At 51.9% G+C, this 25,907-nt stretch overlaps 10 protein-coding genes across 10 annotated transcripts; 5 read left to right on the forward strand and 5 right to left on the reverse strand.

Annotated features, from left to right (window-relative positions):
• Positions 1-186: 186 nt before the first annotated feature.
• N7539_004138 (prefoldin subunit 5) lies at positions 187-906 on the reverse strand (the record flags this gene model as incomplete). The annotated part of the gene is made up of 4 exons (XM_056933740.1): positions 187-254; positions 313-430; positions 505-791; positions 870-906. The coding sequence occupies 4 exons, from the start codon at positions 904-906 to the stop codon at positions 187-189; spliced, it is 510 nt and encodes a 169-aa protein (XP_056791281.1).
• Positions 907-1,433: 527 nt separating this feature from the next.
• Positions 1,434-3,201, reverse strand: N7539_004139 (putative proline--tRNA ligase AIM10; the record flags this gene model as incomplete). The annotated part of the gene is made up of 4 exons (XM_056933741.1): positions 1,434-2,821; positions 2,922-3,000; positions 3,053-3,135; positions 3,189-3,201. 4 exons carry the CDS (start codon positions 3,199-3,201, stop codon positions 1,434-1,436), a joined length of 1,563 nt encoding a protein of 520 aa, XP_056791282.1.
• Positions 3,202-3,887: 686 nt separating this feature from the next.
• Positions 3,888-7,470, forward strand: N7539_004140 (RNA-binding ribosome biosynthesis protein MAK21; the record flags this gene model as incomplete). Its single annotated transcript, XM_056933742.1, has 4 exons — positions 3,888-4,685; positions 4,744-5,873; positions 5,939-6,476; positions 6,541-7,470. The coding sequence occupies 4 exons, from the start codon at positions 3,888-3,890 to the stop codon at positions 7,468-7,470; spliced, it is 3,396 nt and encodes a 1,131-aa protein (XP_056791283.1).
• Positions 7,471-10,991: 3,521 nt separating this feature from the next.
• On the forward strand, positions 10,992-12,773 carry N7539_004141 (putative neutral amino acid permease; the record flags this gene model as incomplete). Its single annotated transcript, XM_056933743.1, has 4 exons — positions 10,992-11,240; positions 11,373-11,515; positions 11,583-12,627; positions 12,693-12,773. The coding sequence occupies 4 exons, from the start codon at positions 10,992-10,994 to the stop codon at positions 12,771-12,773; spliced, it is 1,518 nt and encodes a 505-aa protein (XP_056791284.1).
• Positions 12,774-13,503: 730 nt separating this feature from the next.
• Positions 13,504-15,035, forward strand: N7539_004142 (glycine decarboxylase subunit T; the record flags this gene model as incomplete). The annotated part of the gene is made up of 2 exons (XM_056933744.1): positions 13,504-13,886; positions 13,979-15,035. 2 exons carry the CDS (start codon positions 13,504-13,506, stop codon positions 15,033-15,035), a joined length of 1,440 nt encoding a protein of 479 aa, XP_056791285.1.
• A 366-nt stretch (positions 15,036-15,401) lies between these two features.
• On the reverse strand, positions 15,402-16,510 carry N7539_004143 (uncharacterized protein; the record flags this gene model as incomplete). Its single annotated transcript, XM_056933745.1, has 5 exons — positions 15,402-15,604; positions 15,749-15,901; positions 15,954-16,028; positions 16,104-16,391; positions 16,456-16,510. 5 exons carry the CDS (start codon positions 16,508-16,510, stop codon positions 15,402-15,404), a joined length of 774 nt encoding a protein of 257 aa, XP_056791286.1.
• Positions 16,511-17,343: 833 nt separating this feature from the next.
• On the forward strand, positions 17,344-18,505 carry N7539_004144 (uncharacterized protein; the record flags this gene model as incomplete). The annotated part of the gene is made up of 2 exons (XM_056933746.1): positions 17,344-17,445; positions 17,522-18,505. The coding sequence occupies 2 exons, from the start codon at positions 17,344-17,346 to the stop codon at positions 18,503-18,505; spliced, it is 1,086 nt and encodes a 361-aa protein (XP_056791287.1).
• Positions 18,506-18,764: 259 nt separating this feature from the next.
• On the reverse strand, positions 18,765-20,411 carry N7539_004145 (Zn(II)2Cys6 transcription factor; the record flags this gene model as incomplete). The annotated part of the gene is made up of 3 exons (XM_056933747.1): positions 18,765-18,796; positions 18,849-20,144; positions 20,216-20,411. The coding sequence occupies 3 exons, from the start codon at positions 20,409-20,411 to the stop codon at positions 18,765-18,767; spliced, it is 1,524 nt and encodes a 507-aa protein (XP_056791288.1).
• Positions 20,412-21,037: 626 nt separating this feature from the next.
• Positions 21,038-22,598, reverse strand: N7539_004146 (H(+)-transporting V1 sector ATPase subunit H; the record flags this gene model as incomplete). The annotated part of the gene is made up of 3 exons (XM_056933748.1): positions 21,038-21,650; positions 21,718-22,237; positions 22,304-22,598. 3 exons carry the CDS (start codon positions 22,596-22,598, stop codon positions 21,038-21,040), a joined length of 1,428 nt encoding a protein of 475 aa, XP_056791289.1.
• A 593-nt stretch (positions 22,599-23,191) lies between these two features.
• On the forward strand, positions 23,192-25,899 carry N7539_004147 (M protein repeat protein; the record flags this gene model as incomplete). The annotated part of the gene is made up of 2 exons (XM_056933749.1): positions 23,192-23,381; positions 23,441-25,899. 2 exons carry the CDS (start codon positions 23,192-23,194, stop codon positions 25,897-25,899), a joined length of 2,649 nt encoding a protein of 882 aa, XP_056791290.1.
• Positions 25,900-25,907: the final 8 nt, after the last annotated feature.

A 25,907-nucleotide genomic window follows, 5' to 3' on the forward strand; every position in this document is an offset into this window, starting at 1 on the left:
GAGACCGTGTCCAGCCACTGAAAAATCTATGATGAATTGACATGTGTGGGACATCTTTGGATCCCATCACACCTCATGTGGATGGACTGACACCAAAGGTCAAGACTATCGGAAGGAGACGTGTAACCAATTGTGGTATTATTGTATTCACGATGTTGGTATGCTTCTCGCGCTGCGTGTGTTTATTTACCCAGCTGCCACACCAGCGGTCTGTGCCGGTGCACCCTCGCCGCTGAGCATCTTTTGCCGAAGGACTAGAAAAACATGTCAACCCCAAATTTTTGGGCCAGAAGATCTGCACCTCACACTTACCTTCCTCGACAATCCTCAGCTGCTGACTCTTGCCCTGTACAATTTTCTCCAGCTCTTGCAGGTTTGCGTCGAGCCCCTTGACCTTATCGTTGTAAAAAGCGATTGCCTTTTCCGCTGTCTGGGACACGAATTCTCGTTAAATCAAGATCGAAGCACTCCTTCTTTTTGAAGATGATTCTCCATCCACCATACCTTCTCGATGTAGAAACCGGTGCCTACATCGACCAGCACCTTCTCTCGGTCGGTCAATCGACCCTTGACATATAGTGAGCTGGTCAAGGGAACTAGAATCTCCTCCCGGCCATCGGTACCCTTCTTCGCGGAACCCTTCACGCCGTCATTGATCGAGTTGACGCAGTCGCGAAACTTCGCCTGCGCTGCACGCAGCTTCGTATGTGATGAAGTCAAATGCTCAAGTTCTGAAGTCAGGCGAGTCTGTACAGATCGGAGTTGGGGAACCGTAAGGGAGGCGAGGTTCACTATTTTCGATCAAAGCCGCGGGCTATTGTTAGTTTGCTGTTGGTGGAGTGAGAGGGCTATGCAGAAGATGAGCTCACCTTGGCCGGCGGGAGCTCCGCCTTCAGAAGACGCCATTGATTACTTTTGTTGTCAATTGACACTTCGTGCTAAGGCGACTTTGAAATATGAACTTGAGCTTCACGGAACGATAAGTGATGCGCTCGTCAGTGGGGAGTTGCCCTTTTGCTCTCGAGATCTGCGGGCGGAAGTAATGTGGGGTTTCGCGGGCAGCTTAAGGGAAATGGCAGAGCAGAAGCGACCGTGGCCGTGGGTTTAGTGGGTTTAGTGGGTATGCTGAGTTTTGGAGGGTCGCGCGTGGTTATAATTTGTTTGGTCCGGAAGGCTTTCACTATACACACGCACCTGTGGTTCTGAGTCCGGAGACACCTGCAAAACTGCAGTCAATAAAAGGACTGCTTTTTTAATGTCCGGGCATTCGGAAGATATTTCAGGTTCTCACCTGCAATCCTCATTTGTTTTCAAATTTGTCTCTTGAAGAACGGCTCGATTGCTCCGTCTACGGCAGTGTCACCAGAAGCTATTTCAGTACATTGATAGACACAATATCATACAAGCTCACCCTTTTCTACCACCGACCAACACTACAGCTGGGACAGCAGCCCATGGACGAAAGGAATAAGGTTCTCCAGGGACACCTCCTGTTTCACACTCAGGCGACGACACTGCACTTCCAATGTCTGATGTTTCTTCCAGCCATTGCCAATCACCACGATGACTGGGTAGCCGATCAAATCAGCGTCACCCAGCTTCCAGCCCATGCCTTTGTCACGATCGTCGAGAAGCGTATCAACAGACGTTTTGTTGCCACTCGAGGTCAAATGATCGTAGACTTGTTCGGCTACCGAGTCCAGCCCCTTGGCGGGCACCACAACCACCTCGTAGGGAGCAACAGCCCGAGGCCAATTCAGGCCTTTATCATCCGCCAACCGATTCACAATTGCCGAGATCATGCGTGAAACTCCGATACCGTGACAGCCCATTTGCATGGGAACAATCACCTCTTTGGTGGACTTCGCCCCCTTGTCCACAGAGTCGCCGAGGACTGAGGGATTGACTGAAACACAGGCATTTAGAACTTCACTGTAGCGTGTGCCCAGGTGAAATGTGTGGCCCAGTTCAACAGCAGGATTGCTGGTCAATAATCCATCCCCACATTGCGAGCACTTGTCACCGTCATGCACTCGGAGAATATTGAGTTTCTTCGCCGTTCCAGGGAAGGTGTCGAGCATGTTGGACGCAACATCGGCAGCAGTGCATCCTGTTCCCTGCAAGAGATCATTGAGTGGCGGGCGTTGGAAAACCCGCACTTGCGAGTCGTACAAGTCCAGAATGTGTGGCTTTGCAGAGGGAATGCGGAGCTTCACATGAGAGCGCCATTTCGCCAGAGGGTCTTCCACACTAAGGTCAATTTCGATGCCAGCGGCCGTCGCAATTGCTTTCACGGCATGGGAATTGACGTGACGCTCGGCCGGCTCAGCAGACGCATCATCCATTGAATATTTTGGGTACCAGCACCGTAGCAGAGTATTGCCATCCTGAGAGATAGCTGTCCACAATCCTGTTGAAACTCTCGAAACACTCTGAGCGGATACAGTGTTGTCTTCTGTTTGAAAGCCGGGCGTCGAGTGATTCAGAGCTTCTTCTGAAGAGATATGGCTCTTGCCATCTGCGAGTTCCTCATTATAGACATGCTCGCAAGTCGAGCAACTGACGATTCGATCCTCACCCTTTGCGCTGATGAAATGGAATTCATGACTCAGAGAGCCGCCCATGTTTCCGGAATCAGCTGCAGCGACGAGATACGGGATTTTCAGCTCGTCGAAGAGTTTGGTATATGTATGTTTGACGAGGTGGTAAGTTTTGAGAGCCTTCTCAACACTGTAGTCAAAGGTGTAGAGATCCTTCATGACGAACTCCCGTCCGCGGAGAAGGCCCTGCCTTGGCCTCGCTTCATCGCGGTACTTTCTTGCTTCGGGAAGTCAGCAGGTGGTTGATCAGTTGAGAATTGACAGTCTGACTTATTTGATACACCCTCAGAGGGAGACTTTTGTAAGAGGTCGTCAAATTACCCACGAGGCTTGTGATCTCTTCTTCGTGAGTTGGAGCCAGAAGAAAGCGCGCGCCCTTTCGATCTTCAAATCGAAACACCTGGGTGACTGTCAACATCTGGATCAGCGAATCTGAGCTGAGTACTCCGTACCTCGGATGAGTCCTTATTTAACCGCCCAGACTGCTCCCACAGCTCTTGAGAGGAGATCGAGGAGAGCGCCACCTTGGAGGCTCCTGTTGAAGCGTTAGTACCCTGTACAGAGCATGCGAGGCAGATGTCTCCCTACCTAATGTTGCCATATGCTTGTCAATGAGCTTTTCAAGCTTGTCTTGCACTCGGAGACCTAGTGGTAGAAGATGGAAAACACCTGAGTACGCCTATATGCTTGATCAGCCACAGTGAAAATGATGGCGGGAGATTCGAAGTATGTTACCTGACGGAGGAAACCTCCTTTGACGAGCAGGTCGTTCGCATCATCTATTCAAAGGTGAGAATGATATAATGTGTGACAATCGTCCAGAGATTTTCAAACCTTTCGAACCTTCGTCTCCCTTCTTGAAATTTCCACCAGTAGGTATCCAAAAATTGGACACACGATTTCGGCCGTCGTACTAGAGATGTTCAGCTGCTTGCTTTTCGCATGGTCAAGAAGGCCAGGTCAGGTAGTATTCATACATGAAGCTGGCTGCACTGTGTGCGAGTACGAGTGGTAGATAGTCTCCTATCGAGCCGGCGGGACCCAGCCCATGTTCTGGAAAACATGAGGCCCCTCTTTCTCACGGGTTCAGAATATATTCCACCGAATATCTTTGAATTGGCCGCCCTAATGTGCCTTCAAGAACAGCGTCGTGTCTCCGGTGGTCCTCCGGCGTGTTTCTTATCTGGTGGTCCGAGCGCACGATAAGGATTCCGCAAAGAATTTCTCCGCTCATTTTTCTTTTTTCGAGGCTATGACAGTCACCCGAAGCCTCGGATTTTCCAAAACATGGTCAAAGGTAAAGGGAAGCGCTCTTCTGGCGCAAACGATACCTCTCACCAGGGGATCCCAAGTTCCGAGAATACCACCGTTCCCGACATGCAAATGCCCAATATTGACGAGGGTGCTTTCGCTGGACTACGACAGAAGATTGAACAACGCTTGAAGGATCAAAGCTCTGGAAAGGGAAAATCAAAGAACAGCAGCAAACAGAACACTGCCATTTCTAGTGTTTCTGCTCCCAAAGATCAAAAATCTGAGAACAAGGTCGGAAAGAAGGACGGAGGTTCCGTGCAAGGCAGAAAGCGGGATCGCACCGGGCAAGTGATCGCAAGAGATGCGAACGAAGGAGGAAATCGCAATGCGGCTCAGCCTGCTGCTGGATCAAAACCAGGCAACCTCCAGGAGGCTCTCCGCCAAGAAGTTTTAGCGTTGGGAGGTACTGAGGAGGATCTTGAATTACTTGCAGACATCGAGTCCGAATCGGAAGTTGAAGGGGAGACTTACAAGCCCAAATCAAAGGGCGGCGATGAGGACCTCCGTAAAGAGCTCTCCAAGATGCTCGAGGCGGCCGGTCATGTTGTTCCCGATGACTTAGCCGAAGACGAGGTTGAAGAGGATGAAGCTGAGGCCGAGGAAGAGGAAGAGGAAGGCCAGGACCCCGAAGATGAAGGCTCTGAAGGTGATAGTGAAGAGACAAGTGATGTTGAGGACAATGTATCAGAAGTGTCTGATATTGAGGAATTGAAGGCGGCACCCAAGGCCAGGGAACCGGAAATTGTGATTCCCAAGGAATTCGCGAAGCTTGTACGACAATTTCCAGTCCATTGAAATCGAGTTTAAGGCTAACTCCCCAATCTTACAGGCGATCATGCCTCGATCTGACTGGTACACTGCTCCTCTACCACCGCTTGCTAGCGCAAAGCAGGTGAGCGCCTTGCCTCGTCACCTCATTGACCGCATCCATGAGCTCGCCAATTCCCTCCTCCAAGCCGAGAACGATGAATACGCAAAGGCCCAGCAAGCTTCTGCCTCTTCATCGCACAAATTCTATACCACCATTATGAGCTCCGGTACACTGAGTGATAAGATCTCTGCCCTCACCCTGGCTGTGCAAGAGTCGCCTCTTCACAACACCAAATCCCTGGAGACCCTTATAGGACTCGGAGGCAAGCGAAGCCGTGCCCAAGCTGTCGAGGTTCTTCGTTCTCTCAAGGATATGTTCGCACAGGGCACGATCTTGCCGTCTGATCGTCGGTTGAAATCTTTCGCCAACCAACCTGGTCTCGTTGCTGCGTTCCAGGGCGCTGGCGGACGATGGACAGAACGTGATCCGCTCCCGGGTGGTCTCCAGAAAAGTCATCTCATCATCTGGGCCTTTGAAGATTTCTTGAAAGAGCAGTATTTCGCGATTCTCAAGATTTTGGAGGTCTGGTGTAATGATGAGATCGAATTCTCGCGATCGCGCGCCGTCAGTTACGTTTACGAGCTGCTTAAGGAGAAGCCTGAACAGGAGGCAAACCTGCTGCGTCTACTCGTCAATAAACTCGGTGACCCGGGCAAGAAGATTGCTTCCCGGGCCTCTTACCTTCTTTTGCAGCTTGAACAAACACACCCTATGATGAAACCACTCATTATCAAGGCTGTTGAAGAATTGCTCTTCCGTCCCGGCCAAAGTCAGAACGCCAAATACTACGCTATCATTACTCTCAACCAGACAGTTCTCAGTTTGAAGGAACAACAGGTGGCCATGCAACTCTTGGATATCTACTTCGGAATGTTCGTCATACTTTTGAAGCCCAACCAATCTGACAAATCGACACCGCAGGGCAAGGCCCACGGCAAAAAGGGACCCAAGGGTAAGGGTAAGGGCAAGGGTAACAAGCATGCTATGAAGGGCGAGGCACAAGACGACGAGATGCGTGAGAAGCTGACTTCTGGTGTCTTGACCGGTGTCAACCGCGCGTACCCTTTCTCGGATGCCGACTCCGACCGGTAAGTAAAAGCTGTCTGTCTGTTTCTTCCCTCCGCCACTGGAGACTAACTAACAACATTGACAGGCTTTCGAAGCACATTGACACTCTCTTCCGAATCACACATTCGTCCAACTTCAACACCAGTATTCAGGCACTGCTTTTGATTCAACAACTCACTGGTACAACCCAAGTCGCCAGTGATCGGTTTTACAGGACTTTGTATGAGTCTCTCTTGGACCCTCGTGTGGCCACTTCTTCGAAGCAGTCGCTTTATCTGAACCTACTTTTCAAAGCCCTCAAGAATGACTTGAACGTGCGACGGGTCAAAGCCTTCGTCAAACGTTTGGTTCAAGTGCTGGGCATGCATCAGCCTGCCTTCATCTGTGGTGTCTTTTACTTGATTCGCGAATTGGAGAAGACATTCACTGGCCTCCAGTCATTATTCGATCAGCCGGAGGATAATGAGAGCGATGGCGAGGAAGTCTTCCGTGACGTGCCTGATGAGGACGATGAGCCTGCACCTGCACCTGTTGTCAGCAAGCCCAAACAGACAAACGGATACGACCCTCGCAAGCGTGATCCTGAGCACAGCAATGCGGATAAAACCTGTCTCTGGGAATTGGTATGTCTTCGACTCTTCCCTTCTTTCGAGCTCCAGGAGCCGAACATTATTAACATTGTGGCAGCTCCCCTACCTTTCCCACTTCCACCCATCAGTCTCGGTCAATGCCTCCAATCTTCTGGACCACGAGGTGATGAGCGGCAAGCCAGACATGACCATTCATACTCTCACACACTTCCTCGACCGATTTGTCTACCGCACTCCCAAGGCCAGTGCTTCGTCACGTGGCGCCTCGATCATGCAGCCCCTCGCTGGTGGGGAAGCGAAGGATCGTTTGGTGGAAGCTGGCAAGTCTGCGCTTCAAGGGCAGCCCCTCAATTCGGAGAACTTCTGGAAGAAGAAGGCCGATGAGGTCGCCGCTGAGGATGTCTTCTTCCACGAGTACTTCAACCGTGTCAACAAGGACAAGGCCAAGGTCAAGAAGGCCAAGGGCGCCGAAGCAAGCGGCGAGCGTGACGCGGATGACACGGATGCCAGCGACAACGAGTCCGAGATCTGGAAGGCACTTGTCGACTCTCGGCCCGAACTGGAAGCGGATGACGATGATGATGACGATCTGGACATGGATGATCTGGATTCCGCGTTTGATGATGACGAGGAGGAGGAGGGCGAGGCCGCCGGTAGCGATGAAGTCATCTTCAATGATGAATCAGACGTGCCATCCGACGATGACATGGCCGAGGCCAGCGACTTTGGTCTGGAGGAAGAGGTCGAGCCTGCGCCGTCGTCGAAGAAGGCCGCTAAGAAGGTTGCCAAGAAGGTGGAGAAGGATGAGGACGAGGATGACTTTGACATGGATGTCTCGGACGACGAGGCCTTCTTCAACAGCGACGATGATCTGCCTTCTGATGTGGAACTTGGTGGTGTCGCCCTGGAGCCCGAAACGGAGGCAGCGGACAACAAGAAGAAGCGCCGCAAGCTCAAGCACCTGCCCACCTTTGCCTCGATGGAGGACTATGCGGCCCTGCTGGCCGACGAGGACGAGGGCATGTAAAAAGGCATTGGATTTTTTGTCTGAACGGATATCTAGACATAGTTTCTCTTTTCCTTCTTATACCATTATATGAGATTCTACCTTCTTTCGCAAAAAAAAGCATTTCCGGACGAGTCCCTCTGTCCGCCTAACATCACCTTCGACGGAATGGATTTATTCGCATTTGAATTTCTCTAGTCGGTATGTGATAGTTATGCTTCTTGGGGCGTTCTAGACTCTTAGCCACACGGCCTTTTGCCTACCTACTCATTGTGAATGAAAGATGCTACGTTTACGAAGATATGTGATACCTGACAGTAAGGAGTGGGTCATGGAGAGGTGATCAGCACACAACCCTATTATGTACCTGAATCGACCGCAAAAGTACATCACTGAGAAGTGGCTGGTCCCTTGCCCAAATAACAACAACATGAGGACTTAAAGCCTCGGGTTATTAGAACCTCATGGTGGTTCTCAAACGTGCCGTCATCATGTGACCATGGCGGATCACCTCACGCCAGGTATGCTTGTCCCAGATAGGCTACTCTTTTGAGTCTTTTCAGATCGGCGCTCCCCACCTGACTTGGCCGAGGCACTGCCTCCGACTCTTCTATTGTGTCTGTCGATTGTTCCCTCGTTTTTTCTTTCCTCGAATTTTTCCCTCTGCTCTATCTTTCATCTTTGCCTTCCCTCACACACACTTGAAAATTCTTGTCTCCGCTATCACCGCAGAGATTGAGAATTTCATTTCTCCCTATCCACCGCCGTGCTCTTGACTGGGTACAGCATGCACGGTTAGCTTGTTGTCAGCATGAAACCCATGTCTGGTTCAGCCGTCCCACCAATCCAGCAACCGTAGCGGCAACGGGCCTCTCTCTGTATACCCCCCACCTCTCCTCCACCTCAGATCCATCCGTGCTGAGTGGATTAATGACCCACCGACTCCATTGCGAGCGGCGCCCGACCGACGCCAAAAGGGACGCTCAGCACCGCATTCGGAATTCGCCCCATCGTACCAGGCATCCGATCCCTCGCCGCTGGCCATCCATGGAGCTACGTGCATCATCTGGTCTTGAGAGGCTGATGTTCAGGCCGCGTGGAGACTGGGAACCCAGCTGGGGGTGGACCCAAGGTGGACTGAGTCGGTAAAGTCAGTCAATGTCCATTCTGGAGGCGGCTTGCTTCTTTGAGCCATGGCCGCGTTGAACTGTGAGTCTTGGGACCATGAGCGATGGGTACTGTACCTGGGAACTTGTTTAAGGTATCCCATGTTCTGATCAGTTATGATCCACAGGGCAAAAAGATCTGACAACCTATTTTGGACAGACCCTAGCCGGTCGCTCTCCAGACCGACGTGGAGAGTCAAAGTCAGTGCAGTAGTGCACTACTCCAGTGCTTGTTAAAACAAGATCTCTCCGCACATCCACACTAAGTACATACATGTTGGTGTGTTGAAGCGATGCCCTTTCAGGCAGGTCGTGGCTTGATGACGGGACACTAATGGCGGACGCCATGTAACGTGGCGATCCCGAGCCCCATGGACATGGAATTTACCCTGCCCTGATCGGCATGTGTCGCCAGAAGGCACAGCCTTTCGCACCGCGGTTGTCGGGCTCGAGTCGCTCGACCACATTTCATATTACTATGACCACGATGGGGTGGTCTGTGAACGGCTGCATGGACATACAAGCGACTGTTGCTTCTCAAGCTAAGCAAGGATATGAGGCTGCGATGATAATTATCACGAGCCGCGACACTGCTCTTCTTTTGACCGTACTGTACGTCTTCAAATGCCTGGATGCTGCGGTGAACATTTCCGCCAAACTTACCAAGTTTTGGAGAGATTGACAACGTGTACAATTGTACATATCATTATGATAATACAGTGATTAGTACCACTACTGAGTCTACTGACTCTCCGCTAAATTAAACCGGCAGTTGATAGTCTCGGTACAACCACCATCCAAGCCATTGACTTTGGTGGCGGTGAGCTTCGCACTCTGGGCGGCGGCTGGGCCTCGTCATTGTACTACTGAAGCCATCTACTACTCAGGAAGAGTATAGGTAAATGCGCACTACTCCTACGAAACACCTTTCATGTATGTATATTGTATTGTATAGTCATGCTTTTGAAGGTCATGTTGACATGATTGTCAGCCTCGAAGCGCATAGACACTAAGGCTGTGGATCCTAGCATCCTACTACCCCAGTCAAGTGTATCGTCACCACTGCCGGATGAACTGGTTCGGTCAATGCCGATAGTGTACCTCTACAACCTACAGTCCTACACTACACACTCAATTCAACCATACATGGTAGTGCTACAGACTACAGTACAACTAGGCAAGTTAAGCACTAAGAGTAAGTAGTGTCAACTAACTGCTAAGAGTAAGTGGTTAGTAAGTCCTAACTTAAGTAGTTAGCACCTAGTACCACTACCTACTACCTACTACCATTACCTACTACTCCCTAGTACAAGTACATCTTGTTCCCGTGACGAGCGGGGGCTGTTCGAGGTCTGCCTAATGCGGCAGCCATCCGACCATCCGACTGTCCATAACGTCATGCCACGCGCCAACTTTGACCAGGATCTTTTTCTTCTTCTGGCTCATCCTGCTCACAGACACCATCCATTCCAGAATGTCACAATGTGGAGTGGACTGAAAGACTTGCGTTGAGAACGTACGAGCCCGTTGATTTGATCGGCTTGGCGAGCACTGGCAGTTTCGAAGGTTCCGTCCATTTGGCCAGCCCAGCCGTGGAGCGTCTCCTCCTCTATCCATGGGCGTGTGCCCCATTCTGATGATACCACTTTACCGCCGCAGGAGCCTATGATGGCCAGCAGCAGCCTCACAGAGGGTATAGCGGGATACCCAATACCAACATACAACACTCGTCCACTCATCCACTCATCCAGAGCTCGGGCCCGCGTTCAACGGGGTTGATTATACAAGGCTAAAATGGCCTTTTTATCGCGCTGGAGGTTTTTTTTTATCGGATTTACTGCTTTTTCTCTTTGGGTACTTGGCAGTCTTTTCTTTTAAATCCATTTTCAAAGTAAATCTCTGTCCCATATTGCCTCTTGAGATACCTGGTCTGACGACAGAGGCCTAGTGCTTTGTGAGCCTTTCGACTATTTCTTAAATCCTGGTCGCAAACTCCTTTTCATCTTTGGCACTCTTACATCCACTGATCGGACCGTGACTGCTGCCACTTGGTCACTCACCGTCGACACCAATTCGTGGTTCACCTGCTCGCTTCGCCGAAGACAGCACGCAACGTTCACGGCCACTGGCAGCTTCTCGTCGCAGAAAACAACCAGTCATTTCTTCAGGGAATTGACCAGCTACAGCACACGCTTCGATCCTCAACAAGAATCGCCATCCCTCATTCTTGATTTGGCGGATTTTTCCAATCGGTGCAATCCACTTCTCAATCCGGCAACTACACAGTTACATGTATTCGAAGGTTTACGCAACCACATCCCCCCTCAACTCCTCTGAACACCGTCAACAGTGGCTCCTCCGCTCATTAAGTCCACAATGGCTTGGTCTGAAGATACCGCAGGAATGGGTCACCACTATGGAAGTGACGATCGCTCTCCAGAACTGAGTGACGAGCTGAACCAGAAGAAACTGAAGAGTCTGGATTTGGAGGGCCAAGGCCCTCGACAGTCCCATCACCATGTCACGACACTGGACGATACCTCGTCCACAAGCGAAAGTGTCGGTCGTCAGATTGAGCTTGAGTCTGAGAACCAGATCAAATATCGAACTTGCAGTTGGCAAAAGGTATGCTTTATTGATGCGTGTCGCAAAGCAGACTCCACGAGAGAAACGTGAAAGGGATCACCCTCGAGACAAGAGGCACCTTTCCATGCTTCTGCGATGAATGCTGACAATCCGTGGATTCCCACTCGATAGACTGCGGCTCTGCTATTCTCCGAGTATATTTGTTTGGCCATCATGTCGTTCCCTTGGTCATACTCAATTTTGGGTCTTGTACCTGGATTAATCGCGACGGTGGTGATTGCAGCAATTGTGCTATATACCTCGTTGACTGTCTGGTGAGTCGCATCGGAGGACTTCTCCTCGAGTGCAATGTGACGCGTGGACGCTAATGAGTAACTACAGGCGGTTCTGTCTCAGACACCCTGAAATTCGCGACGTGTGTGACTTGGGTCAATATCTCTTTTGGGACTCCAAGATCGCGTGGTGGGCCACGGCCGTCATGTTCCTCCTGAACAACACTTTCATTCAAGGTCTGCACTGCGTGGTCGGTGCCGAATACTTGAACACCATGTCTGGCGGTGCCGTTTGCACTGTGGTCTTCTCCCTCATCGTGGCAATTGTGTCTTTCTTCTTCTCGTTGCCTCGTACGTTCAGTGCGTTGTCTCGGGTGGCTACCTTTTCCGCATTTTTCACTTTTGTCTCCGTGCTTCTGGCGACCATCTTTGCCGGCATCGAGGGACATCCAGCCAAATACAAAGCCAGCACCGGGCTGGAATGGCTGGTGATCCCCGCCAAGGGCACCTCTTTCATCCAGGGCATGAGCGCGTTCCTGAATATCAGTTACACATTCATCGGACAGATCACCCTTCCCAGCTTCATCGCGGAGATGAAAGAGCCTCGAGACTTCTGGAAGTCCGTAACTGCCGTTACCATCGCCGAGGTCATTGTGTTCAGCATCGTGGGCGCCGTCATCTATGTGTACTCCGGTCAGTACACGACTGCTCCCGCCTTTGGTTCCTTGTCGAACGAGGTCTATAAGAAGGTCGCTTTCTCTTTCATGATTCCGACCATCATCTTCCTGGGTGTCCTCTACGCTTCGGTGTCCGCGCGTTTTATCTTCTTCCGCCTGTTTGATGGCACCCGCCACAAGGGAAACAACACCGTCGTCGGATGGGCCGCATGGGCGGCCATTCTGGCCACCCTCTGGATCGCAGCCTGGATCATCGCCGAGGTGATTCCCTTCTTCTCGGATTTGCTCTCGATCATGAGTTCCTTGTTCGATTCGTTCTTCGGATTCATTTTCTGGGGCGTCGCTTATATTCGAATGCGGGCCGCCGACCATGGCCCCGACTTTTACAAAACTCGCGGTATTCGAGGCTGGATTGGCTTCATCTTCAATGTCTTTTTGATCGTCGTGGGATTCTTCTTCCTCGGACCCGGAACTTATGTGAGTGACACTAGTTTCAAACGTTCAATTATCTTAATGTGACGTTCACTAACAGTGGTAATTAGGCCTCTGTCATGTCTGTTGTCCAAAGTTACCGTGATGGCACTGTGGGCGGCGTGTTCACATGCAAGAGCAATGCGCTGTAATGGATATGTCCTTAACGAAAGGATTCGGGGGATTTTTTTCTCATATTTTCTTCTTCGTCATGATTTCCCCGAAGAGGTTGGATGATACCATACCACTCATTGATGAGTCACAAGTCTCGCAAGCCGAGGCGACTGGATTGATGGCGTTTAATTCAGAACAGCGACGCTCATTTGCCTGTCTTCACTCAGCTCGGGCAGGATCAACCATGGCGATTTGGACCAAACAGTCCTAAAGTCATCTTGAGAGACGTCCGTGGGTTATTTTTGATATGCGGCCCTCGACCTTTTCTTGCACATGATTTGCACACCCAGTTAGACTACATCCTACACATTCAGCCCAGCCTCGTTGCCAGCAGCTCTGCCACCTAAGCAGCATTGCAGAAAACTCGGCAGGTGACGATCCTTCGCTGTGACACGGTATATCCATATTCCGTCCATAGTCCTTTTTGGGTCCTCGGACTCGAATAGACCAAGCCATGACCATATTCGTAGGCCGTATCTTCTCCGAGGAATTGTATCCCACTCACTCGGACTTGTGATGAACTTTCCCTCGTCGGTCGCCTTACAACATGGCCGCTCATCCTCCTATCGCCACGTGACTTTTCCGCCGGTCTTCCCCGAGCGGCGGAGAAGTACGCTGTTCGATCATGCATTCTTATTTCCTGAGATCAATGACTCTTGGGAATTTCATTCCTCCTCTCAATTCCTCAAGCATAGCCATAATCTCACCATGTCCAGCATTCGTTCATTCGCGAGAGGTATTGACCGCGCCGCCCTCAGGGCTGTTGCCGTCTCTACTCCCCGCGCCTCAATTGGCTCCACAGTGCTGCGGAGGGAGCTCTCCTCCGCGGTGCGGGCATGCCCCCGCAAGCCTACGTCGAGAATCACGACGCAAGCCGTCGTGCCTCAATTGGTTTCACAAAATGTTCGTTTTGCTTCCAGCACCAGTGCGCCGCTGGCAAAGACACAACTCTATGACCTGCACGAGGCTCATGGCGCCAAAATGGTGCCTTTTGCGGGATTCTCCATGCCGCTTCAGTATGCCGACTTGAGCCATGTTGAGAGCCACAAGTGGACTCGTGAGAAGGCCAGTTTGTTTGATGTCAGCCACATGTAAGTCTTGAAACGGTCCGGCGATCTGCAAGACGCCTTGTAAAGTGACGTTCTCCAAAAGCACACGAACTGATCAATTGCTCTCTGCGTAGGGTCCAGCATACCCTTAGCGGCCCCGGTGCCCTACCGCTTCTGATGAAGGTGACTCCATCGTCGCTGGATAAGCTCAGTCCGAACACATCTACTCTGTCGTGTCTATTGGAGAAGGAAACTGGCGGGATAATCGACGATACCGTGATCACTCGGCGCGGCAAGGACTCTTTCTATTTTGTCACCAATGCTGGCCGACGCGCAGAGGATCTCGAGTTTCTCCAAGGCGAGATTGAGGCTTACCGCTTGCAACACGGTGCGGACAGCATCAAGTGGGATATTCTTGAAGACCGTGCGCTGGTCGCACTGCAGGGTCCTCTCGCCGCCAGTGCTCTTCAGCCTCTGATCAACACGTCTGTCTCAACCGAGGACACCGACCTTAGCACTCTTTACTTCGGTCAATGCCGTGAGCTATTCATCACCCTGGCCGATGGCTCAGTGTCCCCTCTTCCCCTTCTCATCTCACGTACTGGCTACACCGGAGAAGATGGATTTGAAATCTCCATCCCCTCGACCGGTGCGACCGACCTGCCCCACCAAGTCGTCAACCTTCTTCTGAAAGACAACAACACCGTCCGCCTTGCCGGTCTCGCTGCCCGTGACTCCCTCCGCCTCGAAGCTGGCATGTGTCTCTACGGCCACGATATCACCACTGCCCAGACTCCCCCAGATGCCGCCCTTGGCTGGGTCGTCGGTCGTGATCGCCGGGACCCGGCTACCGCAACCTTCAACGGTGCCTCTGTGATTCTCTCCCAGCTTGCTAGTCCCAAGACCCTCAAGCAGCGCCGTGTTGGTCTCACCGTGGAGAAGGGTTCCCCCGCCCGTGAGGGTGCCCTTGTCGTCGATCTGGCAAACCCCGCCAACCCGGTGGAGATCGGTGTCGTTACCTCTGGCCTGCCCAGTCCCACGCTAGGTGGAACCAACATTGCGATGGCGTATGTGAAGAATGGCTTCCACAAGAAAGGCACCGAGCTGGGGGTCAAGGTCCGCAACAAGGTCCGCAAGGCTACTGTCGTTGGTATGCCTTGGATTGAGAGCAAGTTCCACCGCCCGTCTTGATGCTTTTCGAGTCTTAGTCCGAGGAAGATGACTTTGAAAAAGGGGGCATACTTTATCCACATATTTTCAATTACTTGCGAGCTCAGCGTGAGTCGATTACGACTTGATGACATTTCCATTTCTCTTTCTTCTTCGCTTGTGTATATAGCTTTCTTTTTTTTCGGGTCGTGGTGTAACGCTCCTTTGCGTCTACAATTACTTCAACACAATGGCGCGGAACAATCTTCTCGCAACTTAACAAGTTCCATGCCTCTGCAATGGGAGAGATACTCCATGTTCAATATGCACCTACTGAGTCTCCACGGCGGCTTTCACAATCAAGTCATGACAACCACCTGCGTCAAACCTGATCTCCCAGATCGTCATTCAGATTAACCCCGCATTTGTCCGCCAATTCTCATCATACCCCTTCCTCGTACCGAATATATTCGTCGTCTCGTAATGCCCGTTAACGCTGATCGTAGACTGAGCCCCCGCCATACATCCAATCCCCGTATGAAAGATTCCCGTGATTGCACCGTAGACAGCCCCAGCCGCAGCCGCGACATTGTACGCGCAGATATCGTACCCTAAGCCAGTATATGAGGGAAGCCAAATTAGCCATGAACGGGCCATCCGTTAGCGATTTCATGGGTTGGTATTCGATCCCGAATTTAACGCAGGTGGAGGCAACCCTCGAAATCCTCCTGGAACCGGGAACAACTTCAGCTTACCCTCGTTATGCGCCATTCGAGCAAAGACGTATCCTCCGAGGGCGTCGAGGCCCATGACGAATATCTGAACGCCTCCATTGCCGCCGGATAGACCACCGGCCGCTAGAACGTGAAGACTTTGGTCAGTAGTAATCCGGGTGCTGCGGCGATGGACTGTCCGTAATGACTTGACTTGTTTTGTTCGAACCCAGACGTTGAAACTGACATTGGTATATCCCGATACATTCCCCTCCTAATGGGATTGCAGCCACGATAGCGGCTATTAGCAGGGCGCTGGGTGCTGCAGAAGGGAGTTAACAGATCGCTCTGCATGTATGTATATGCCCTTCTTCCCTCGTTATCAGTTTCCACTCACTCTCTCCAAGAACCAAATTACTAATCTCCGCCGTCACCAAGACGCAAATGCCAAAACTACTGGCAAACAATATGAGAACCAACCACGCCGGGGCAGGTATACCCGTGTAAGAGACGAATTCCACAAAAGCCAGAACCCCGGCCTTTGTGACTCCTGCGAGGGCGCCGAGTTGCAAAGATCGCGCTGTCAGTTTATCGCCGCTGACGTGGACGGCCGTCGCTACTGCTGCTGGTCCTGCAGCTGCGTTTACGGCGATGTCGAGAGCTGCCAGGGCGAAGAACACCCATACTTTTGAGGGGAGATATTTTCATTAGCAAAGAGGTGACTAGTAAGATTTTTTAGGTTTGCTGACCGGTTACTGGGGTTTTCTTACTGCTGATGGCAGGGCTGGGGTAGTCGGTCACCATTTTTCTAAGAAGTGCCGGGTGTTGAGGAAACGGGAGAGCTTCGAGTTACTTTTCACAGAGGGCCTTGCTTGAGGTCTTCTTATTGATTGAATTTATAAGCGTCTCCGACTCAGCTATCATTCAGCCTCGCGCCCGGTGATCTGCTGGACGCATGCCGAACAACAGGACACGAGGTTTCCGGCTTAGTGGACTTCACGCCCTGTCTGGACCTGGCCGGTGCGTTCGACGTCCTTTGAGAAGAAGCGGCTGCAGGCTTGCATGGCTATGAAGAGCCGCGATGTGAGTAGCCTCGTGAAACTCGCCAGTCTGCGTGGACGCCGATGGGAAAAAGGGAAGGCGGAAAACAAAGCTGCATGAAGCCAAGAACTATACTCGTGAAGTGGCCAATAGCGGGCAGTCCTTACCGAGGCCCTCATCAATCCGCGATGCATCTGGTACTTCGTTTCTGCTGTCAGCAATTCAGCCCTGAGACTCGACTCGCACGACTTGCGTCACAAAGAAGGCGGAGAGGACGATGTGACTAAAGACAATGGTGAACCGCCATTGGTAGTACCCTTCGAACAGTTTCGGTTAACAGCATTGATTGTCCCTGTCTCGGGGCTGAGGGCACACTTGGCGAAGTGTCAAGGCTTGGCGCCTGCAGGCTAATGCATAGTTGCACCAGCACACTCCCCGGCCCAAAAGCCTAGTTTGTCGTTTTGCGTCTCGCAGCGGCTGACAAGAACTGGATGTATGCCGCAACACGAGGTGGAACTGCGGGCTGAGAGGGCATGACTGCTCAAATAACGGGATCCTCCGGCCGCCTGACAGTCCGTTGTTGAGACCTCGATCGCATGCCAGAGAAGACGGAGCACGTCAAGGATGCCGTCCTCTCCGCTATGTCAAATTCAACAAGTTGTGTGATTGAGCCCAATCCTGATGTATCAGGAACGGGAGTAAGTCTTCATATCCTGTTCCGCTGTCCTTTCTCAATGACCCACTTCATTCGAGCAGATACTGAGATTGCAATAGATTCGGGCATCCATCTATGCGCTCTGCCTAGGCGGAACGATCGTAAGCTATGCCCTTCGTGTCTTCTCTCCAGGTGAAGATGAGGAAGAATTCTCCAGAGGTGTCTCGTCTGCGCTGGGAATGCAAGGCATGGCATTGCTGTGCACGGCCATCTACCAGACATTTCGCAAGGAATTGACGCTTTTCCATGCCATCTGTGTGGTGCATCTCCTTGCGCTACTCGGTCTCGATCTGGCTAGCAAGGGACGATATTCCGGGTTTGGCCCCTGGCGGCTATGGGTCTTCGTGTGTGTTCAGGTTGTCTCGTTGGCCGCCTTCATCGCCTTCAACGTGTATCTCTGGGTGACGGCACCCACTTTCGGCAGCCAACCCTCATGCAACCCAGACACAGTCTACGTCGTTTTCGGCGTGAGCATACGTGCTGTCTCGCCAATCTTCCGATACATCATACTCGGGACTCTGGGTGCGCTTGCCGGCGGGTTCATATTGACCTTCACCTGCATGCTGCCTTGCGTTTGTGGCGCATGGGTGTACAAACGGCGGCATCCGAACAGTAGCATCTCGTTTCAAGCTCAGGGTACGCGGGGATGTGGTAAATGGTTTATTCCAGGCCCATCTGCCAGGAGTGAGACTCGGGGTCCGAGGCCGAGTCGAGACCGTGATGCAGGCTCGGGGCAGAGGATGTCTGGTCAAGCTTTGCTTAACTTCACCTTGAACAAAGCAGCATACTGTGGGCTTTGCATCTATCTGATCGTTTCCCTGGAACAGACGATTCAGCGAAACAACCTCGACCCGCAGGAGAGAGGATGGACTTTTGGCCAGGTGATCGCAATCTTCTTATTATTGGGTGTGGCGAACGAACTCTTGAATGTTTTGTTGGCGAACTGGGATCGGAAAATTGGGCGTGCTCTTGTCGTTCAGTCTCATGACCTGCCGCTGGCTAGGCCAGCATCTAGCGCGGAGTCCAATGACTCGACATGCTAATTACCTTGTCCCTTATGAATGAGTTTGTCTGTTATTTTCCTGATGTACAATAACATGAAAGATCAAACTTTGGAGATCAACAATGGAATAAGTGAGGCTTCATGAACTCTAGGCGCAAGCCGCAAGGCCAAAATTGTACTTCTGTTAGACAGAGGGTATCAAGACAAACAAATAGTTCCCAAAGACGAAGGCTGAAGTTGTAGAATGCCGAATCGGTTATCAGGAAGAGAAAAAAAAGATAACATCCAAGAAGCTTGGTTCAGTAGGGGATAAAGTCAATGTGCATACGATCTAGATAATTGGTGAGACAGAAGCAACCCTGGGTGGTCCAGTGCACACATACCTAGGAAATGATTCCAATTCTCGTCCTCGCTGGCCTGATGGGTCCAGTACTGCTCGAGAAATCTCAAGGACTGGAGGACATTAGGCACTCTAATGGTGTCATGGAGCAATGAAAGTAAATGTCGAACAGTATCACGATCCTCGTTGCGAGCCTCGCAACCTGCGATGAAGAGCGGCGTGGTCAGCATAACCCAAGGGCTCAAACCGGCCGACGGTCCGATCTGTGCCGTGCACTCCAGGATTCGCCGTACGCTCTGTTGGACAAGAGCTGACGTGGTTGGGGTCTTTCGTAGACGTCTGTGTATTTGAATCAAAGCGCTATGCTGGAATGCCTCGTTACAAAGTGCGAGGTGTTGCACACTCTCTGCTGAGAGTCGTTCTGCCCGTCCGGGATAAAACGATGGCTCAGACGTTGCTCCCCGACGCATGAGCTCTGATATTGATGCTTCTAGCGCCGCAGCCTCATTCTCAGCATGGCTGGTGATTTCAGTGATAAAGCCGTGGCTCTGCCAGGACTCTTTCTGGGCCTGTTCAAGTTTCCAAGCGGCAGCTCCGATCTGTCGAAAAATGGCTGCCAAATTAACTGTAAAGCCCCAATAATCATCCAAATAATCCGGACGAGATTCCTCTCTCGTCTCGCCTGAGAAAAGATCATTCGATTGGACGTCTCCCACAGGCGGGCCATTCCCCGTCAATGCCGTAAGCGACACAATAGACCAGTACCATCGGTCGAGATACCGACGGAAACCGGTCTGTGTGTGGACAGGAACCTCGCCAGTCATGTCGAGCGTCTTCATCAATGCCCTTGCGCCCTCGATGTGAGCTCGCCATGACTGAGGATGGACGGCACCGGAGTGAATCTCTGCCAGACAGAGGGTTCGGGCTGTCGCTACGAGAGCCTCTGAATTCTGGGATGAGGGATGTTGTAGTTCTTTGCGGAAGTGTTCAAGGCTAAGAGCCATCAGCCTTGCAATATCTGGGGCAGATTTTACACTCTCGGATTGATTATGAAGAGCTTGAATGTGAATGGCAGATAGGGCGGTCGTGGCATGCAGTAGAGATGGACACTGAAGGGCCATGGGTACAATCATTCGGCAAATATCCTGCTGCATCCCTGAATGACTGGCGGTGATCTGCGACGCATCGTTGATGAAATGGTGCAAGAGAGCTTTCTGATCCGGCGCAAGAGAGGAGAATGGATCGACGGGGTTGGTCAATCTCGAATCCGGGGCAGTCTGGGCTTGTGCTTGCGCTTGTGCGGATTTGATGGTGTAAATGAATTCGCCGGGAGAGTACTCTATTGAAGAGAGTCAATACAAGTTTGCCCTTCATGTCCACTGCAAGAAAGAGTCTGCCGTTGCGCCATACCCAGTCTCTGCATATTTCCAGTATCGACGCACGCTCCGAACCGCGATCTAGAAAACGCACGTCCACCCCACTGAAGCATCATGGCATACTTGCACTCCACCCCTGCAAGTTGACAACGTCCGCATGTTGGTCTCTGCTCGTCACATTTCTGACGTCGCGATTTACATCTTGCACAACCGGTAAAAGACCTCGACATGGATTCTAGCAGGACTGTTTAGACTGGAGAGTTTCGAAGAAGAGGAAGCTGGAAATCTGCGGGGAAGACAGACTATCTCCGGTCGGCCGGATCTCGTGTGGGAGATACGTTCGAGATAACGGGTAAGGTTGGTCCCGCCTTCTCTCGGCGCCGATTCAGGCTGACAGGTCGGGAGTTTATAGGCTGATGCTGTTGATCAGTATCGCCTTGAAATGGAGCGACAAGGAGGAAAGCACTTTGAACGGGTCATCGGCACGGTCCGAGTATCATCACAAGAGTGTAGAGATTTCGGAATTGTCTCGAAGAGCATCGCGGACGTGAGATAATTGCAAGTCTACCACACAAAACTTACCGTCGCGCCTTGTCTGTAATGACGCGTAGAGATTAAGCCAATAAGTCTGTTGATATATTCATATTCACATTGAGGTAGAAGGCACACAAGAGCTACGGAAGAGGACATGACAGTGGGCAGGCAAAAAGAGCCCAACATGCGCTATGAACAGAGGAAGAATACACCTGGTTGGTCGGCAACAGCGTCGTTGCTCTAGAGATATAAAGGAAATCAATGGGGCGTAATGCCAATGGCAGGAATTACTCCGATGTGGTCGAGCAAGTGTCCCCCATATTTACCCATCGAAGGTGTAGCGGAGCCATTCACCTACGGCACGCAGACTTTCCCACCGAACTGCCTCATCTTTGTCGGCCATGAGCTCCATCACTCGAGTCTTCAAACCGGCCCGTTCAAGCTGCGCGCGTCGCTCGGGAAGCTCTTTCACTAAATGGCCAACATCATTGCAGGCAATCGCCAGAACTTGCTTATCATGCTCCCAGTCCTTGGAGAGAATTTCGGCCAGCTTCTTGGGCAAAGCACCATTGCCCTCATCGAGGATGCGACGCGCGTTCTCTTTCCAGAAAGTAGGGTTCTTGTGGGGAGGAGACCAGCGCAGGTGGCCCGATTGAACTTCCGCGGCATACTGGTCGAAGGTTGTCTGCGTCTTAGTGTACTCATCAAGCATGGTAGAGAGCCCATTGAGATCCTCAAGCAAGTCAGGATCCATAAGATGACGACCAGCGAGATTGCTCAACAGAGCCGGAAGTCGAACAAAGACTGCAACGGGTAAAAGAGTTGAGCGATTGCTGCTGCAGAGATTGAATAGAGTGGCAAGTAGAAGGCGCGTGGTCTTTTCTTTCGGTGACAGACGGAGGAGCTGCGTGTATAGTTGAATAATCTCATAATTCCTAATGAGTAAGAAGGTGAGTAAATGTGTTTGATCCATGTTACCTGACCATTTGTGTTCCGACGTACTCTTGAAGATCCTCGCCGACGAGTTCGCTTTCGAAAGTGAGCTGCCAGACCACCAGAAGAATACGGTATAGCAGCTGCAGGCCCACGCCGCCCGCAAGACCAGGCTCAACGCTCCGCGTGCCGATTCCTCCTGCACTGCCGCCGTTCTCCTTGGTGCCTGCTGCGGTCCGAAGTGTCTCGATCAACGGGTCCAACGTCTCCGTTCGGTGTTTCCAGAAGATTTCCCGCGCATGTTTCTTCCGTAAAAGCTCCGAGAATCCTTGGACACCAATGTCCTGTAGCCCGCTGTCGGAATTCTTGGTCAAGGTGGAGAGATAAAGGTATAGTTTTGGAAGAGCCTCTTCATCTCGAGCAGCAGGTTTCGACGAGGTCACAAGGCTGTGTGAAACAAGAGCAGTGAGAAATGTGGAGGTCAGGAGGGGGATCGGATCTTCGGCGTTGTTGGAACTGTGCAGGAAAGGTAAGAAGGGCTTATAAGGCTCGGGGTGAGACACAAGCGAGTCGGCGAGCTCAGAGACATCTGGACAAAAGGGTTTGGTAAGCTTTTTGGAAAGACTGGGAGGCTGACATTACAATTCATGCGCACCTTGAATAAGATCTGAGGCAAGCACAAGAATGTACTGCACAATGTCGGTTCTCCGCGACGCCGATTCTAGGACGCTTTTGGATTCAGATCCACCCGCTAGCAGGGCCGTATAGCCAGGTAGATCCGCTTTTATCGTCTGGATGCGCTGCTCCTTCCGTACCTTGTCCACGGCCTTGATCTTCTTGAGATGATCCTCGGTGATGTTGCCAGCGCGGACAGCACCTTCCCACGGGATTGGTCGCGCACGAATATTGTTTTGAAGAGAACCAAGGTAGGACGGCGGATCTAGCGACATATCGACTGTACTATGCCCTCGGGGGCCAGAGAAGAAGGAGAGGTGAGTGTGTGGGAGTTGACTAGGCCGTGTGGATGGAGGAGGGAGGAGCTCGAGGGGTGGAGATGACGGAAGCTGGTGACGCCAAGACCACATGTCGGCCTCCCAGCACCGGTGCGGACACATGCGCTTATCGCATCTTCTCGAACATCCCGATTGTCCCTTTTGATCCGACGTCGATCGGCCTCACAGCCAGCACATCTAATGAATCCCTAGCGCCCGGCCTACTTCGCACCTAACTCTCGTTTACATTATTTACTGTCCGTCACGACACTTGCTTGGCAACATCGGCACCGACTCTTGGCTAAATTGCGTTCCGACCCTCAGGCCTCTGCGTTTACATCTGTCTTTCTCTCGCGCTCAACATTGTCTGCGATCGGAGTGTAACAGACAAATATAGCGCTCTCACAATACACAAGAAATCATTCATTTGCTTGCGCTACCATTCGGTGAAACTAGCTCTTCAAGCGCACGCTCTGACGGTCTCATGCGATCTGCACATACGGGTCCTGTTGCCTGAAGGTGTTATTAGCCGTTTCATAACTCTCAACGCAATGGCGCAGAATCCCCAAGCTCCCAAATCCAAATGGGGCGTGGGCAATTTTTTTCAGCAAGCCGTCGCAGGCGTCGAATCGCGGTTAGATAACATTTTAATGGATCAGGAGGACGGCTCAAAGGTCACGAAACCGACAACTAAAGAGGTCGAAAGCGCGACGCCTCCAATCGCTAAGTCGTCCGCTGGATGTAAGAACCTTCAGTGGCAGAAAACTTGAAAGGGTCCTTGGCTGATGTGAGAGATTCAGCAATTTCGCGGAGCTCTTCCAGTGCGCGCAGAAACGACCGGCTTCAGGAGCGACTAGCACGAGCCATAGTGAAATCCAATACGCCCAGCCGGCACTCGCAGTCTTCGCCGGCACTGGATTCAACACCAGGCAGTCCTGTCACAACTGAAGATGTAAGGTCGAGTATAGATCTCGATTCTTCTCCCTCAGTGGCCCCGAGAATGTCTGAAGATACCAAGCGGCCTTCGCTCGACGTCGAGGGCGTCCTAGACTCCTCTGACAGACCTCGGGCAAGTCACGAGTCCGAAAGATTCAACCGCCAGTCTCTCGAGATATCTGGATCCGAACCCCGCCATTCAATCGAGGCACAGCAACGCTCAGGCAACCCCAGCTTGGAGCTGTCTAGCTCCCAACGGGGCACGCGTCAGAACGGCCGTGTCTCAGGCGACAGTACTCGCATGAGCACTGATACGTCATCTGAAACGCGGGCAAGTGAGGAGGAACCTCAGTCTCAGTGGCAACAAGAGCGGTACGAATACCTTGCGCGCATTGATGAGCTTCAAAGAAACCTTGGAAATATGGTCGAGGAAGCTGCCAAATCTGCGAAGAGTGCCGCAGCAGCAGCTTCTCCTGGTAGCCCTGCCAAGGAATTGGCAGAGTCAAGAGAGAAATATGCCCTCTTGATGAAGGAGGGTCAAAAACTCGAGTCAGAGGCCGCAAATACACGGACTGTGGTAAGGCGATTACGGCAGCAACTTGCAGAAAATTCCAGAGTGCAAGCAGAGCTCAAGAGAAAGAATGAAAAGTTGGAGAAGGACTTGACTGGCATGGAGAGTCGGGCCAGCCGAGCCGAGGCGGCAGAGAAAAGGGCGATTGAATCGCTTTCGTCTCATTTGAAGACGACAAAGCAGTTAGAAGCGGTGACAATCGAGCGCGATGCTCTCAATCAGACTGTGCGAGAAATGAAGGCCCAGATCAGCCGAGCAGTGGCACGTGCGGAAGCTGCTGAGGCTCAGGCTCGCTCCGATTTTTCTAAGAAAGAGGAGCGCCGGGTCGAAGAACTTGAAGAGACACTGTCGTCGACCAAGATCGAGCTCGAGATCTGTCAGGCAAAGTCCCAGAAAGAGATCGCCGACCTGAAAAGCAGTCTTGAAAAGGAGAAAGAAGGTGCCCAACGGCTGGAAATCGAGTTGAAGGCAGAGCAGTCCGCTTTGGAAAGCAAAATGGAAAGCCTTCGCGTCCGTGCAGAAGAGGCATCCTCCGGGGCTCAGGGGGACACACAGGCCAAATTACTACGTCAAATCGAGACTCTACAGACGCAGTACTCGGTCGCTAGCGAGAACTGGCACGCTCTAGAGAGCTCGTACATCTCTCGACTTGACGCTGCGGAGAAGGAACGCGATCTGATCGGCGACAAAGAAAAGGATCTACGGAAGAGACTCCGGGAAATGGTAAGATCCCCAATGGCCCCCGACGACGGTCACTCATGGAATCTGTATACTGACAGCTCTCTTGGTTTCGAAAAGACTTTGAGAGTGAAGGAGCTAGAAGAGGAATTGGAAGGCTGTCGGGAGACTGAGAGTGAACTTGAAAGTCAGCTACATGCACGTTCACAGGACCATGAGAAGGTGCAGGAAAAGCTCCAGACCGCTACCAACGAGTTGGCCTCCGTCAAGAAGGAGATCATTGAGCAAAAGAAGACTTCGGATGCCAATTGGGCTCAAAAGCTGGAGGAAGAAAGAGCTCGATGGCGTGAGCAACTAAGTAGCCTGCAGCAACCCCGGGGTATTTCACCGGTGCCTTCGACGCGCCGGTCGAGCAACCTTGATACCATCCCTTCTATGCTTTCAGACTATCGGCCTGGTAGTCGTCGTTCGTCCACCTTGCCCCCTGGCTCGCCTGACATTGCGACACCACCTCGACAAAACTCTTACCCTGCTTCGGTTACCCAGGGGACGTTATCGCCTCCTCCAATCAACACCTCTCTAGGATTTTCGTCTACGATATTAGAAACTCCGTCCATCACCTTTGAACCGGACGAGTTCTTTGGCTCTGGCGAACCGGCCACTCCATCTGCATTTGGAGGCACTCAAACAGCCGCCTCACGGGGGATCAACGACATCATTTCAGAATCAACCGTTGGCGCAGGGCCGTCCGTGCAACTGGTCGAACGCATGAGCGCCACGGTGCGTCGACTCGAAAGTGAGCGTGCTGGGGTCAAGGACGAGCTTGCTCGCGTTACCGCACAGCGCGACGAGGCCCGCAAACAAGTGGTCGACCTTATGCGTGAGCTTGAAGACAAGAAGGCTGCGGACTCACGGGTGAAAGACCTCGAGGCTCAACTTGCCGATATTGACCAGCGTTACTTGACTACCCTGGAGATGCTCGGTGAGAAGAGCGAACAAGTGGAAGAATTGGAGGCTGACATTGCTGATCTGAAACGGATCTACCGTGAGCTTGTCGACAGCACGATGAAATAAGCTAGTAC

This window comes from Penicillium diatomitis (genome assembly GCF_028827545.1).
Source record: "Penicillium diatomitis strain IBT 30728 chromosome Unknown utg000004l_segment0_segment0, whole genome shotgun sequence".
NCBI lineage: Eukaryota > Fungi > Ascomycota > Eurotiomycetes > Eurotiales > Aspergillaceae > Penicillium > Penicillium diatomitis.